Source organism: Bufo gargarizans, chromosome 2 (assembly GCF_014858855.1).
Source record: "Bufo gargarizans isolate SCDJY-AF-19 chromosome 2, ASM1485885v1, whole genome shotgun sequence".
NCBI lineage: Eukaryota > Metazoa > Chordata > Amphibia > Anura > Bufonidae > Bufo > Bufo gargarizans.
The window spans coordinates 457241334-457255019 of record NC_058081.1 but is presented as its reverse complement, the minus strand read 5'-3'; the positions used below and the strand labels follow the sequence as shown (position 1 = coordinate 457255019).

Here is a 13686-nt window from a genome sequence, read left to right as displayed (position 1 = left end):
TCTTATTTTCTTGGCTGTGTCATTCAATTTCTGGTCAGATTCATTATTCCGTTGTAGAAGAAATAAATAAAGACTCTGTTATAGCAAATATTGCAGATGACCTTGGTTTAGATATTAAGCAGCTCTCATCTAGAAAACTAAGGATTGTATATAGAGCTTCAGAGAGATATTTCTATGTAAATATATATAATGGAAATCTGTATGTTAAAGACAGCAAGGTTAGCACTTCAGCTCTTAACTCAAATTTCTTAACTCATTGCGTTATCTTAAGACAAAAGTCATTGAAAAGCAATTGAAGGTGTTTGCTTAGATTAGATAACACAACTCAGAAATCTCAGAAAACAGGAGTGTTAACTCTGCTCCATCCGTACCGTATAGCACTATTTAGAATATAGTGCTATATATATATATTTTTTGAATATTTGTCATTGGCAAATATTCAAAAAAAATAATATATAGCACTATATTATATAGTGCTATATTTTCATTTTTAGAATGATCGTCAATTTTTCATTCAGAGAACATGATTCCTCCCTGCTTCTTAGTCATTGGCCCACAAGCAACTTAATCAGGAGGGAATCATGACTTAAGAAGGAAAAATAATGACGAATATTCTAAAAAACAAATATATAGCACTATATTTAATATAGTGCTATATATTCGCTATATCGAATATTCGTCATTTTCTAACATCTGAAAACATGATTTCTCCCTGCTTAAGTTGGTTGTGGGCCACAAGCAAGAATCAGGGAGGAATCATGTTTTCAGATGTTAAAAAATGACGAATGTTCGATATAGCGATTATATAGCACTATATTCGAAATATTAGCGAATTCTTAAAGTTGCGATATTCTAGATAAATATTCGTTATTTGAATATTCGCGCTCAACACTTGTGACTGGAGAATTAAAAATAAATGATAAGTTAGATTTTGAACAGACAAATATTTATTAGCTTTCTGTGCAAGCTAAAGATAGAGGTGACTTTGTTTCCCACTGTAAAATTGTAATAGATGTTATAGATGAGAATGATAATACTCCTGAGATATCTCTCACTTCATTATTTACTGCTGTTTCTGAGGACACTTCTAAGAGTACAATGATAGCTCTGATTGAAGTTCATGACAAAGACTCAGGAAACAATGGAGAAGTGGACTGCAAACTTTTGGATTTATCATCTGACAATTACTACAGAATTGTTACCACAAGTTCCATAGACAGAGAAAAGGTTTCTACTTATAACATTACTGTTTTAGCCACTGACAGAGGATCTCCTGCACTTTCCAGCAGAATAACCATCAAATTGGAGATATCAGATGTCAATGACAACTCATCATTGTTTATCAGAAATTTTTAAGCAGCTTATGTGCCGGAGAACAATTTACCGGGGTCTTCAATATACAATCTAAAAGCTTCAGATCCTGATACAGGAGAAAATGCTAAAATATTTTATTCATTCTCTAGTTCTAATACAAAGGATCTTCCAGGAACTTCATATATCTCCATTAATGTAGAGACTGGAATCATCTATGCTCAGAGATCTTTTGATTATGAGCAGCATAAAGAGTTTCATATACAAATAAATGCTAGAGACAATGGATCTCCATCTCCTAGCAGCAATGTTACACTAGTTATCCACATTGTAGATCAGAATAATAATGCGCTAAAAATCTTCTATCCATCCCGACATTAGAGGTACATTTAAAATGGTCCCCTTTGATTCTGAACCTGGTTCCTTAATAACTAAAGTAGTTGCCATAGATCCAGATTCTTGACACAATGCTTGGTTCTCATCACTTTTTACAATCGTCCTAATCATCTTATTTTTTTTTCATCACTCAACATACTGGGGAAATTAGGACAGCCTGTATCTTTCAAGAGAAGGATATATTAAGTCATAAGATAGTGGTGATGGTGAAGGACAATGGTGACCCCTCTTTCTCATCTACAGTCACCTTAAATGTTCTTATTGCAAACAACTTTCAACAGGTGGTTCCTAGGTTCAATAAAAAAGTAATAGAAGAAAATCAACAATCTTATTTACAGTTATACTTAATCATCACCCTTGGATTAATTTCACTGCTATTTATTGTCACTGTGATGTTGGTCATTATCTCGAAGTGCAGGAAATCATAACCAGTCCCAATTTTTTGTAACCTCAATTCAGGTTTATATCCGCAAGTTGATCCCAGAATCCTTCCTCAGTATGGATGTGGAACATTGCCATTTTGTTACTCATACAATGTCTGTGTGGGGTTTGATTCTAGTGAAAATGACTTTACTTATATGAAATCAAATCAATATATTCCTGTGGATAATCTCATTGATGCTGATGATTCAATACTTGGCAATAAAAGTGTAAAATAAGTTTTGCCACCAAAAGATATGGGGCAGGTAAGCTTATCTAAAATAAAGTCTAGGAATATACTTAATTTCATGTTTGTACTTTCTAAACTCCATCTAGGATGAACGTTGTTGAACTTTACAGTTTAGCTGTGAAAACATAGGTATTTTGAAATATATTCCTATAAAATATAATATTATTTCTCAAACATTTAGTACTTTGAGTTAACTACAGTTGAAATTATCTGTGTACTATTCAGTAGTTGGTCATTTAAGCAAAAAGTCTGAATTGATTCTATCCAAATTAAACATGCACCCATTGCCCTGAAAATGCGTGTATAACACTCCGCTTTCTCATGATTTATATTTTGGGGAGAGCAAGAGAGAGCCTAATATGTTACTCTGTATTTCTAGGAAATATATATGTGTTGTTTGATTGGTATGCTTTCTCATTATGGAAAGCATCAAGTATGCCTAAGGACTATTGTAGGCCTGGCAACTATGCTCTGGGTTTCTTAGAAAATATATACAAAATAGCTAATCTTTCCATGCTTCCATAAGAATGGCTTAGCTCTCTTTTCCTTTATGGAGAAAAGTTAATTTAAATATATTTCCCAGAAACCAAAATATATACAAATTAGCTTTAGAATATATATATATATATATATATATATATATATATATATATATATAATCCCAGAGTAGTATTTTCTCTCTTATCATAGGAAGTTCCGAAATGGGTGGGATGAATTCCATATTGATTTGCCCCTTTCTAACTACAGTATTTCACAGTAAAGTAAGACATTGTTGCACCACTGTCAAAGTTAGCACATGCCTTAGATGTGGCCTAAATGAATATAGGAATGGATTACTAGGATGACCTCATTACATAAAAATAGTTTTGGTGGCAAGTCAAACACCTTAAGTATAGCAAACCTTTTTATTAAAAGTTTATTAAAAGTTTAAAGGTGTTATCAACTCATTTTATATTTATGATCAATACTCAAGATAAGCCATAAAGATTCATTAGTGAGGTCCAAAACTCTGTAACTTTTAGATATCAGCTGTTTGTGGGTAACTCTGGCTACTGAAATAGGCATAGGAGTAGAGAAACTTTTTAAATCTTAAGTTAGATAAATGTGGAGATGCTTTAGAGTGGACAATTTACAGCTAAAAGAATTTGACTAGCTTCCTTTTTGTTATGGTTTAAGTTTTACATTTTGTAACCCTCTTTTTTTTTATTAAAGCAAATAATTTTGATAACAATGCTTAATACCAACTTTTTACATTAGTTAAATTTTCTTCTATTGTCTAGTTTGTAATGGGGTAAATATAAACAGTTCTAATAAATGTACCAAAACTTGATGTTGGAGTGGGGCCACATTATTTATATAGTAGCATATTCCTTTCCTTTTAGAGGTGTATGGGGATTAGAAATTCTAAGCCACCATTAGTAATATTTACTGATATATCTAGTTGAAATCACTCAATAATATTTCTATGAATCATGCAAGTTCTTTACACATACAGTGGGATGCGAAGTTTGGGCAACCTTGTTAATCATCATGATTTTCCTGTATAAATCGTTGGTTGTTAAGATAAAAAATGTCAGTTAAATATATTATATAGGAGACACACACAGTGATATTTGAGAAGTGAAATGAAGTTTATTGGAGTTACAGAAAGTGTGCTATAATTGTTTAAACAAAATTAGGCAGGTGCATAAATTTGGGCACCACAAGAAAGAAATGAAATCAATATTTAGTAGATCCTCCTTTTGCAGAAATGACAACCTCTAAACGCTTCACGTAGGTTCCAATGAGAGTCTGGATTCTGGTTGAAGGTATTTTGGACCATTCCTCTTTACAAAACATCTTTAGTTCATTCAGGTTTGATGGCTTCCAAGCATGGACAGCTCTCTTTAAGTCACACCACAGTTTTTCAATTATATTCAGGTCTGGGGACTGAGATGGCCATTCAAGAACGTTTTACTTGTTCCTCTGCATAAATGCCTTAGTGGATTTTGAGCAGTGTTTAGGGTTGTTGTCTTGTTGAAAGATCCAGCCCCGGCGCAGCTTCAGCTTTGTCACTGATTCCTGGACATTGGACTCCAGAATCTGTTGATACTGAGTGGAATCCATGCGTCCCTCAACTTTGACTAGATTCCCAGTCCCTGCCCTGGCCACACAGCCCCACAGCATGATGGAACCACCACCATATTTTACTGTAGGTAGTAGGTGTTTATCTTGGAATGCTGTGTTCTTTTTACTCCATGCATAACGCCCCTTGTTATGGCCAAATAACTTAATTTTAGTTTCATCAGTCCACAGCACCTTATTCCAAAATGAAGCTGGCTTGTCCAAATGTGCTTTAGCCCACTTCAAGCGGCACTTTTTGTGCTGTGGGCGGAGAAAAGGCTTCCTCTGCATCACTCTCGCATACAACATCTCCTTGTGTAAAGTGCGCCGAATTGTTGAACGATGCACATTGACTCCATCTGCAGCAAGATGATGTTGTAGGTCTTTGTTGCTTGTCTGTGGGTTGACTCTGAATGTTCTCACCATTCGTCACTTCTGTCTATCCAAGATTTTTCTTGGTCTGCCAATTCGAGCCTTAACTTGAACTGAGCCTGTGGTCTTCCATTTCCTCAATATGTTCCTAACTGTGGAAACAGACAGCTGAAATCTCTGAGACAGCTTTCTGTATCCTTCCCCTAAACCATGTTGGTGAACAATCTTTGTCTTCAGGTCATTTGAAAGTTGTTTTGAGACCCCCATGTTGCTACTCTTCTGAGAAAATTAAAAGAGGAGGGAAACTTACAACTGACCCCCTTAAATACTCTTTCTCATAATTGTATTCACCTGTGTATGTAGGTCAGGGGTCACTGAGCTTACCAAGACAATTTGAGTTCCAATAATTAGTTCTAAAGGTTTTGGAATCAATAAAATGACAACAGTGTCAAAGTTTATGCACCTGCCTAATTTTGTTTAAACAATTATAGCACACTTTCTGTAAATCCAACAAACTTCATTTCACTTCTCAAATATCACTGTGTGTGTCTCCTATATGATATAGTTAACTGACATTTTGTATTGTAACAACCAACAATTTATACAGGAAAATCATGATGATTAACAAGGTTGCCCAAACTTTTGCATCCCACTGTACATTACTCTAAAGCTATACATTTTATAGATTTATTTTATCGTAAAATTTAGACATTGGATTTTAGATATGTCATTTACAATGAAAAATATAAGTGCTAAAATGGAGATTTTTATTCATGACTATGATTTTTTCCATTTTATAAGACTCACTGTTTTCCCCTAAAAGTTGAGGGGAAATGGCAGTGCATTTTATAAAGTGAATACTAGTAAGAGCTTCCATTATGGAATTTCTCACTAGTATGCAGGAGTCACAGGGAGTAAAGTGGTGCTATGGCTTCCGGTACTCATTTCTCCCTTCCTTATCTTTTGTGGGCCTATGCTACACTGTCCTAATTGCATACAGCATCAGGACATAGTGCGCACTATGATCTTATGCTTCATGCAGTCAGGTCACAGTGCAGTACAGACCCAGAGAAGACCAGGGAGTGTGAATGCAGAAGAAACCGCTGAGGTCTGACATGGGGGGACTGCTGTGAGCACTGTTGGGGGTCTTATCTAATATAGGGTTCTAATGTAAGCACTGATGAGGTCTGATCTAATATGGGGTCTAATCTGAGGTCTGACATTGATGATCTGATATAATATGCAGTCTTATCTGAGGTTTGACATAGGGAGTAGGATCTGATATAGGGGTTTGAACTGAGGTCTGATGTAAGAGTCTGATCTGGGGTTTGATATGGAGGTCTGATCCGAGGTTTGATATGGCGGGGGTCTAATCTGAGGTCTGATACAAGGGTTTGCTCTGAAGTTTGGTGAAGATCAAATGTCTAGTTTGGGGGGTCTGATAAAGATTGGGGTCTGATCTGAGATCTGATAAAACATTTTTTTTATTATTTTCCTCCTCTTAAACTTTAAAAGTCACAAAAAGTTGAATCGCCACACCAGGTAATCCCCTGTTGTACTTTTAAAGAAATAGGCAAATACTACATTGCACTCTTCCCAAATATATTATTACTGTGCTCCATTTCCAATTGGCCACTGGAAATTTTAAGGACTCGAAATTTTCACAAAACAAATACTTCATTGAGACATGCTAAAAATCGCAACAGTGGCCACATACTGTATGGTCTATTTTGGTATAATATTTTAAACAAAGTATTTTTAAATCATATGCATTTTTCAAAACTGGTCCTCTTGCACCATATATATCGTAATATTTGGAAACAGGAGTAAAGCTTAGGAAGGATATATAAAAAATGTATATTTTTAGTAACTTTCTTTACAGTTTATCAATGCGCATTTATAGGGAACCTGGTGAAAAAATATTATAAATATGTGCCATATTGCCTGCAATGCAATTTCTAGGTTTGTTTTTTATTATTTTTGATTTAATACTCAAGGCCATACTTTACCTCTATACTTTGATAACTTCAATGAATTGTAATATAAGTGCTTTTCTCTGTATAGTATAGTGTGATTTCCATGCTATTATGAATTATTGGTGTGTTCTAATAGCTATATGTCTGTGAAGGTTCTCATTTATCCAGGTCATGGTATATCTGTAAAGAATAAATCAAGGCAACTGGACTTACTGTAGAATTCTTGAAAACGCTTCACTCGTTCTTCCAACGAGCTTTCTCAATTCTGAGTGACTGTACATGAATTCTCTGGGAATAAATATGTAACTGAATCAACAATAAGTCCACTATTTCAAGAAAAATAGCTATTGTAAGAAATCCATCAATCTGCAAATGAGTTAATGAATGAATGATTTAATGAGCTAATGAGTGAAATTTTATAAGTTGGCTTATCGAAGCAATATAAGTTGTTCAAAATATGAGTGACAGTAGAAGATTAAACTACTGCACATACAGGTCCTTCTAAAAAAAATTGCATATTGTGATAAAGTTAATTATTTTCTGTAATGTACTGATAAACATTAGACTTTCATATATTTTAGATTCATTACACACCAACTTAAGTAGTGCAAGCCTTTTATTGTTTTAATATTGAAGATTTTGGCATACAGCTCATGAAAACCCAAATTTCCTATCTAAAAAAAATTTGCATATTTCATTCGACCAATAAAATAAAAGTGTTTTTAATACAAAAAAAGTCAACCTTCAAATAATTATGTTCAGTTATGCACTCAATACTTGGTCGGGAATCCTTTTGCAGAAATCACTGCTTCAATGCGGCATGGCATGGAGGCAATCAGCCTGTGGCACTGCTGATGTGTTATGGAGGCCCAGGATGCTTCGATAGCGGCCTTAAGCTCATCCAGAATGTTGGGTCTTGCGTCTCTCAACTTTCTCTTCCCAATATCCCACAGATTCTCTATGGGGTTCAGGTCAGGAGAGTTGGCAGGCCAATTGAGCACAGTAGTACCATGGTCAGTAAACCATTTACCAGTGGTTTTGGCACTGTGAGCAGGTGCCAGGTCGTGCTGAAAAATGAAATCTTCATCTCCATAAAGCTTTTCAGCAGATGGAAGCATGAAGTGCTCCAAAATCTCCTGATAGCTAGCTGCATTGACCCTGCCCTTGATAAAACACAGTGGACCAACACCAGCAGCTGACATGGCACCCCAGACAATCACTGACTGTGATTACTTGACACTGGACTTCAGGCATTTTGGCATTTCCCTCTCCCCAGTCTTCCGCCAAACTCTGGCAACTTGATTTCCGAATGACATGCGACAGTCCAGTGCTGCTTCTCTGTAGCCCAGGTCAGGCGCTTCTGCCGCTGTTTCTGGTTCAAAAGTGGCTTAACCTGGGGAATGCGGCACCTGTAGCCCATTTCCTGCACACGCCTGTACACGGTGACTCTGGATGTTTCTACTCCAGACTCAGTCACTGCTTCCGCAGGTCCCCCAAGGTCTGGAATCGGTCCTTCTCCACAATCTTCCTCAGGGTCCGGTCACCTCTTCTCGTTGTGCAGCGTTTTCTGCCACACTTTTTCCTTCCCAAAGACTTCCCACTGAGGTGCCTTGATACAGCACTCTGGGAACAGCCTATTCATTCAGAAATTTATTTCTGTGTCTTACCCTCTTGTTTGAGGGTGTCAATGATGGCCTTCTGGACAGCAGTCAGGTCGGCAGTCTTACCCATGATTGCGGTTTTGAGTAATGAACCAGGCTGGGAGTTTTTAAAAGCCTCAGGAATCTTTTGCAGGTGTTTAGAGTTAATTAGTTGATTCAGATGATTAGGTTAATAGCTTGTTTAGAGAACCTTTTCATGATATGCTAATTTTTTTAGATAGGAATTTTGGGTTTTCATGAGCTGTATGCCAAAATCATCAATATTAAAACAATAAAAGGCTTGAACTACTTCAGTTGGTGTGTAATGAATCTAAAATATATGAAAGTCTAATGTTTATCAGTACATTACAGAAAATAATGAACTTTATCACAATATGCAAATTGTTTTAGAAGAACCTGTACATATACCACTAAAGGACATCATATATTTCTGTGGCTTCTTGCCTACTCACAATCACAGAAATGTAATTATAATTACTAACGTTAAAAGGGTTATTCAAATTATAAAATATGCCCCTAATGCCTGGGCCCCTTGTATAGATTATACTTACCCTGCTACCTGGCACCCGCGTCACTCCTGATCCCCTCATGGTCACCGCTGCATCTCCACATTGCGTAGATCAAAACATCTGGCGATGAGGGGAGCAGTCAATTGCAGACCACGACAGGGACGAGCCTCCCTAGCATCACCTGCGATGCCTTTTATTATCGATACCTTTTGCTAATAAGATTTGTTCCTAGCAATAATCAATCCATTCACTTGTAAGGACATGAGTCACAGATCATGATTTTCGTTTTTTATGTTCCATACATTCATGATCACCATCATGTTAATATCCTTTTAATGTAGAGTATTTCAATATACAAAATATAGGATACTATGTGAACATTAGTCTTACTATTACATGTATATCCAAAGGTCTACTATAGATTGCTTTATGGCAACAATTCACAGTGGCAACATGGTGCTACTATATCATACAAAAGTTACCATAGAACCGTATGTTGAACTTGTCCACAAACCTAACATTATGCATTATAATGTCTAAAAGGGTTATATAATGAGTGTCTGCAACTTTTTTTTTCTCTTTCTTGTATTTTATTTGGCAATGCATTATAAATAGTGTTAAGCAATTCGAAGTTAACAAAGTGGAATTCAATCCGAAGGAAAGATTTGATTCACCACAAATCCAAATTTTTGGGTACTTCGTGGTAATGAATCCATTTATTCTGAAATGGCGGTAAAAAAAATACATAATTGCCTCATCCATTTGCACAGAAGCCATTGCTGCACTCATGGCCATAGCGGCCATCTTGATTGAAGAAAATGTGCCAATTCTCACATCACAAAGTCCTCACAGCTGGTGACATTATCGGCTGAGGGCATCACCTTGCCCGCACAGCGTGATTAGATGGTGAAGGTCATCACGTCACCGCGAGCGAGAATTGGTGCATTTTCTTTAGTCAAGTTGGCCGCAATGACCTCTTTGTGATCAAATGGATAAGTTATGTATTTTTTTGTTTTAACACCTGATTAACTCTCTGATAGGCTGAATGTGATTCTCGGATGCAGCAATCAACATGTTCCCTGTCATTGTGCACGCTTCATACCATGGATTGCGTTTTGTTACAAAGTAATTCATAACAAATCAAATTTTTGGGTCAAAATTTGGTGAAGCAGCCGAATTGAATTTTTGAAAACTTCACTAATCAATAATTATACATTTTAGAGCTAATTATATTTTAGCCTTAGAAATTGGAAGTTTGATAATCAATGTTAAATATAATCTTGGGTGTATTTGAGGCAAAAAAAAATAGATTTTAATTTCACATTATATAAAATGATAAAATTAAGAGGGTAAAAGTAAACTTATTTATGCAAAAAGAATATTTGTTATATTGCTACATTTTTAAGTTAGCTTAGTAAATTTGTGTTGCTTCACTTAAAGCAGTAATTTTAGATCTGTTCTATCTGTAACTACAATAATATCACTGGTCAGTTATAGTTCTTTTTAAATGTAAGTGTGCACTTTTAAAATGAAAATTAAATTTAAATTGTGAAATCTTTATGGTTAAAAATATAAAAATATCTCATATAAGTATAGAATATAAAAAAAAGAGCAATCAGGACTGTAGTTCCTCACTTTTACCTCAGAGCGCCGCTGTTTAACCAATAAGGAGAAATATTTGAAACTGAAAATCTACTGGTGTCATCCTCACTCACACACTGCAGATCTCCACAAAAGGATTCTGACATTTTCTGGATTCCTTCTTTCATAAACCATTGGATTTATATTATTAGTTGCTTTAAGATTCTGGATTATCTATTCAGATTTTTAAAAGATTACTTCTTGGAGGAAATTTGAAGCTAATGACTGGAATGAAACCCTATAAAGAGACACTCAGATGGCAAGTACCAATTTCTATCTTATTTTTTTGGCTGTGTCATTCAATCTGGGGTCAGATTCATTATTCAATTGTGGAAGAAATGAGGAAAGACTCTGTTATAGCAAATATTGCAGATGACCTTGGATTAGATACTAAGCAGCTCTTATCTAGAAAACTGAGGATTGTTTCGAGAGCTTCAGAGAAATATTTCTATATAAATTTAGATAACGGAAATTTATATATAATTGATAGAATAGACAGAGAGACATTGTGTGGAGCAGATGATTATTGTTTCCTGACATTTGATGCTGTGGTTGAAAACCCTTTTAATATTTTTAAAGTTAAAATAGAAATCAAAGACATTAATGATAATTCTCCAAGGTTTTTTCATGACATATTTACTTTAGAAATAATGGAATTTACTCAACCTGGAACAAGATTTGCTTTACAGCATGCAGAAGATCCAGATATAGGTCTTAATTCTATACAATCCTACAACCTCAGTGGCAACCAATATTTTACACTGAATGAGAAAATCAGCAATGATGGGAGTAAATCTCCAGAGGTTGTATTGGAGAAAACATTAGATAGAGAGACACAGAATATCCATAACCTTATTCTTATAGCAATGGATGGTGGAAATCCTTTAAGATCTGGAACAACATTGATACAAATTATTGTTACTGATGCCAATGATAATTTTCCAGCATTTTCCCAGGAAGTATATAAGGTTAGTGTATTAGAAAATATCATAGTGAACACCACAGTAATCATTGTAAATGCAACTGATAGAGATGAGGGAGTTAATGGTCTTATCATATATTCTTTTAGCAAAACCTCAAAGAATATAAACCATAACATTTTCAGCATATCTCCTGATAGTGGAGAAATTAAAATAGAAAAACATATAGATTTTGAGTTAACAAAGAGTTATGAACTCAGCGTGCAAGCTAAAGACGGAGGAGGCCTTGTGGCCCATTGCAAAGTATTGATAGAGGTAATAGATGAGAATGACAATGCTCCTGAGATATCCCTCAACTCATTATCCACTCCAATTCCTGAGGACACTGCTGTGGGTACAATGATAGCTCTGATTGAAGTTCATGATAAAGACTCAGGAAAGAATGGAGAAGTGGACTGTAAACTTTCAGAAGATATATCATTTAATTTAGTATTATCATCTGACAATTACTACAGAGTTGTTATCACAAGGCCCATGGACAGAGAAAAAGTTTTTAATTATAACATTACTGTTTTAGCCATGGATAGAGGATCTCCTCCACTTTTTAGCAAAAGAACCATCACACTGGAGATATCAGATATCAATGACAACCCACCAACATTTTCCAAATCCAATTATGTTGCTTTTGTCCCAGAGAACAACTTACCAGGGTCCTCAATATACAATTTACAAGCTTCAGATCCTGATACAGGAGAAAATGCAAAAATATTTTATTCAATCGCCACATCTAATACTGAGGATCTTCCAGGAACCTCCTATCTCTCCATTAATATAGAGACTGGAGTCATCTATGCTCAGAGATCTTTTGATTATGAGCAGCATAAAGAGTTTCATATACAAATAAATGCTAGAGACAATGGATCTCCATCTTTAAGCAGCAATGTTACACTAGTTATCCACATTGTAGATCGGAATGATAATGCACCAAAAATCTTATATCCATCCCCAGACATTGAAGGTATGAGTGCATTTGAAATGGTCCCATTTGATTCTGAACCTGGTTCCTTAATAACTAAAGTAGTTGCCATAGATGTAGATTCCGGACACAATGCTTGGCTCTCTTATCATTTTTTACAGTCGCCTGAATCTTCATATTTTGTCATTACTCAACATACTGGGGAAATTAGGACATCCCGTATCTTTCAAGAGAAGGATATATTGAGTCATAAGATAGTGGTGATGGTGAAGGACAATGGTGACCCCTCTCTCTCATCTACAGTGACCTTAAATCTTCTGATTGCAAACAACTTTCAACAGGTGGTTCCCAGGTTCAATGAAGTGTTAGAAGAAAATTCACATTCTAATTTACAGTTTTATTTAATCATCACCCTTGGACTGATTTCACTACTTTTTATTTTCACTGTGATGTTGGCCATTATCTCAAAGTGCAGGAAATCAGAACCAGTCCCGATATTCAATAACCTCAGTTCAAGTTTATATCCTCAAATTGATCCCAGAATTATTTCTCAGTATGGAAGTGGAACATTGCCATTTCCTTACTCATATAATGTCTGTGTGGGGTTTGACGCCATTGAAAATGACTTTACTTATTTTAAACCAAATCAAGAGGTCCCTGTGGATAATCTCATTGATGCTGATGACTCTGGACTTGGCATTGAAGGTGCAAAAGAAGTGTTGCAAGCAACCAATTGTATGCAGGTGAGTTTATCTAAAATATAAGCTTATTGTAGCATACCATTATATTACTTTGTCTAACCCACAGAAGCAATGTTCATTTATTGAAGTGTTTGCTGTATCTGGACAATTAGGGAAACTCCATATGATGTTTTAAGATAGTATAATACAGCTGGCACCTCAAAGTGATGGTGTGGCACAGCTCCTGAGCCTATATCCTCACAGTGCTAACAACCTACTTGTACAATGATACAAACGGACCCTAACACATGTAGAGGCTCTATATTATTATTTACATTTAGTCTTAGACTAATTTGCCTCTTCGTGTCATGTGTTATTTTTAATTTTTTACTAAAACTTAACTTTTATTATCCTATAATAATCTAACTTGACCAGTGAATAAATTAAAAGTATTAGGGTTACCACCTATCA

At 35.4% G+C, this 13686-nt stretch overlaps 1 protein-coding gene across 1 annotated transcript; it reads left to right on the top strand.

Annotated features, from left to right (window-relative positions):
* Window positions 1–10977: 10977 nt before the first annotated feature.
* LOC122926028 (protocadherin gamma-B5-like) lies at window positions 10978–13299 on the top strand. The gene has a single exon (XM_044277419.1). The coding sequence runs from the start codon at window positions 10978–10980 to the stop codon at window positions 13297–13299; it is 2322 nt and encodes a 773-aa protein (XP_044133354.1).
* The last annotated feature ends 387 nt before the right edge of the window (window positions 13300–13686 follow it).

Coding starts and splice junctions, on each gene's coding strand:
- LOC122926028 (XM_044277419.1), top strand. CDS start 10,978: ATGAGGAAAGACTCTGTTATAGCAAATATTGCAGATGACCTTGGATTA.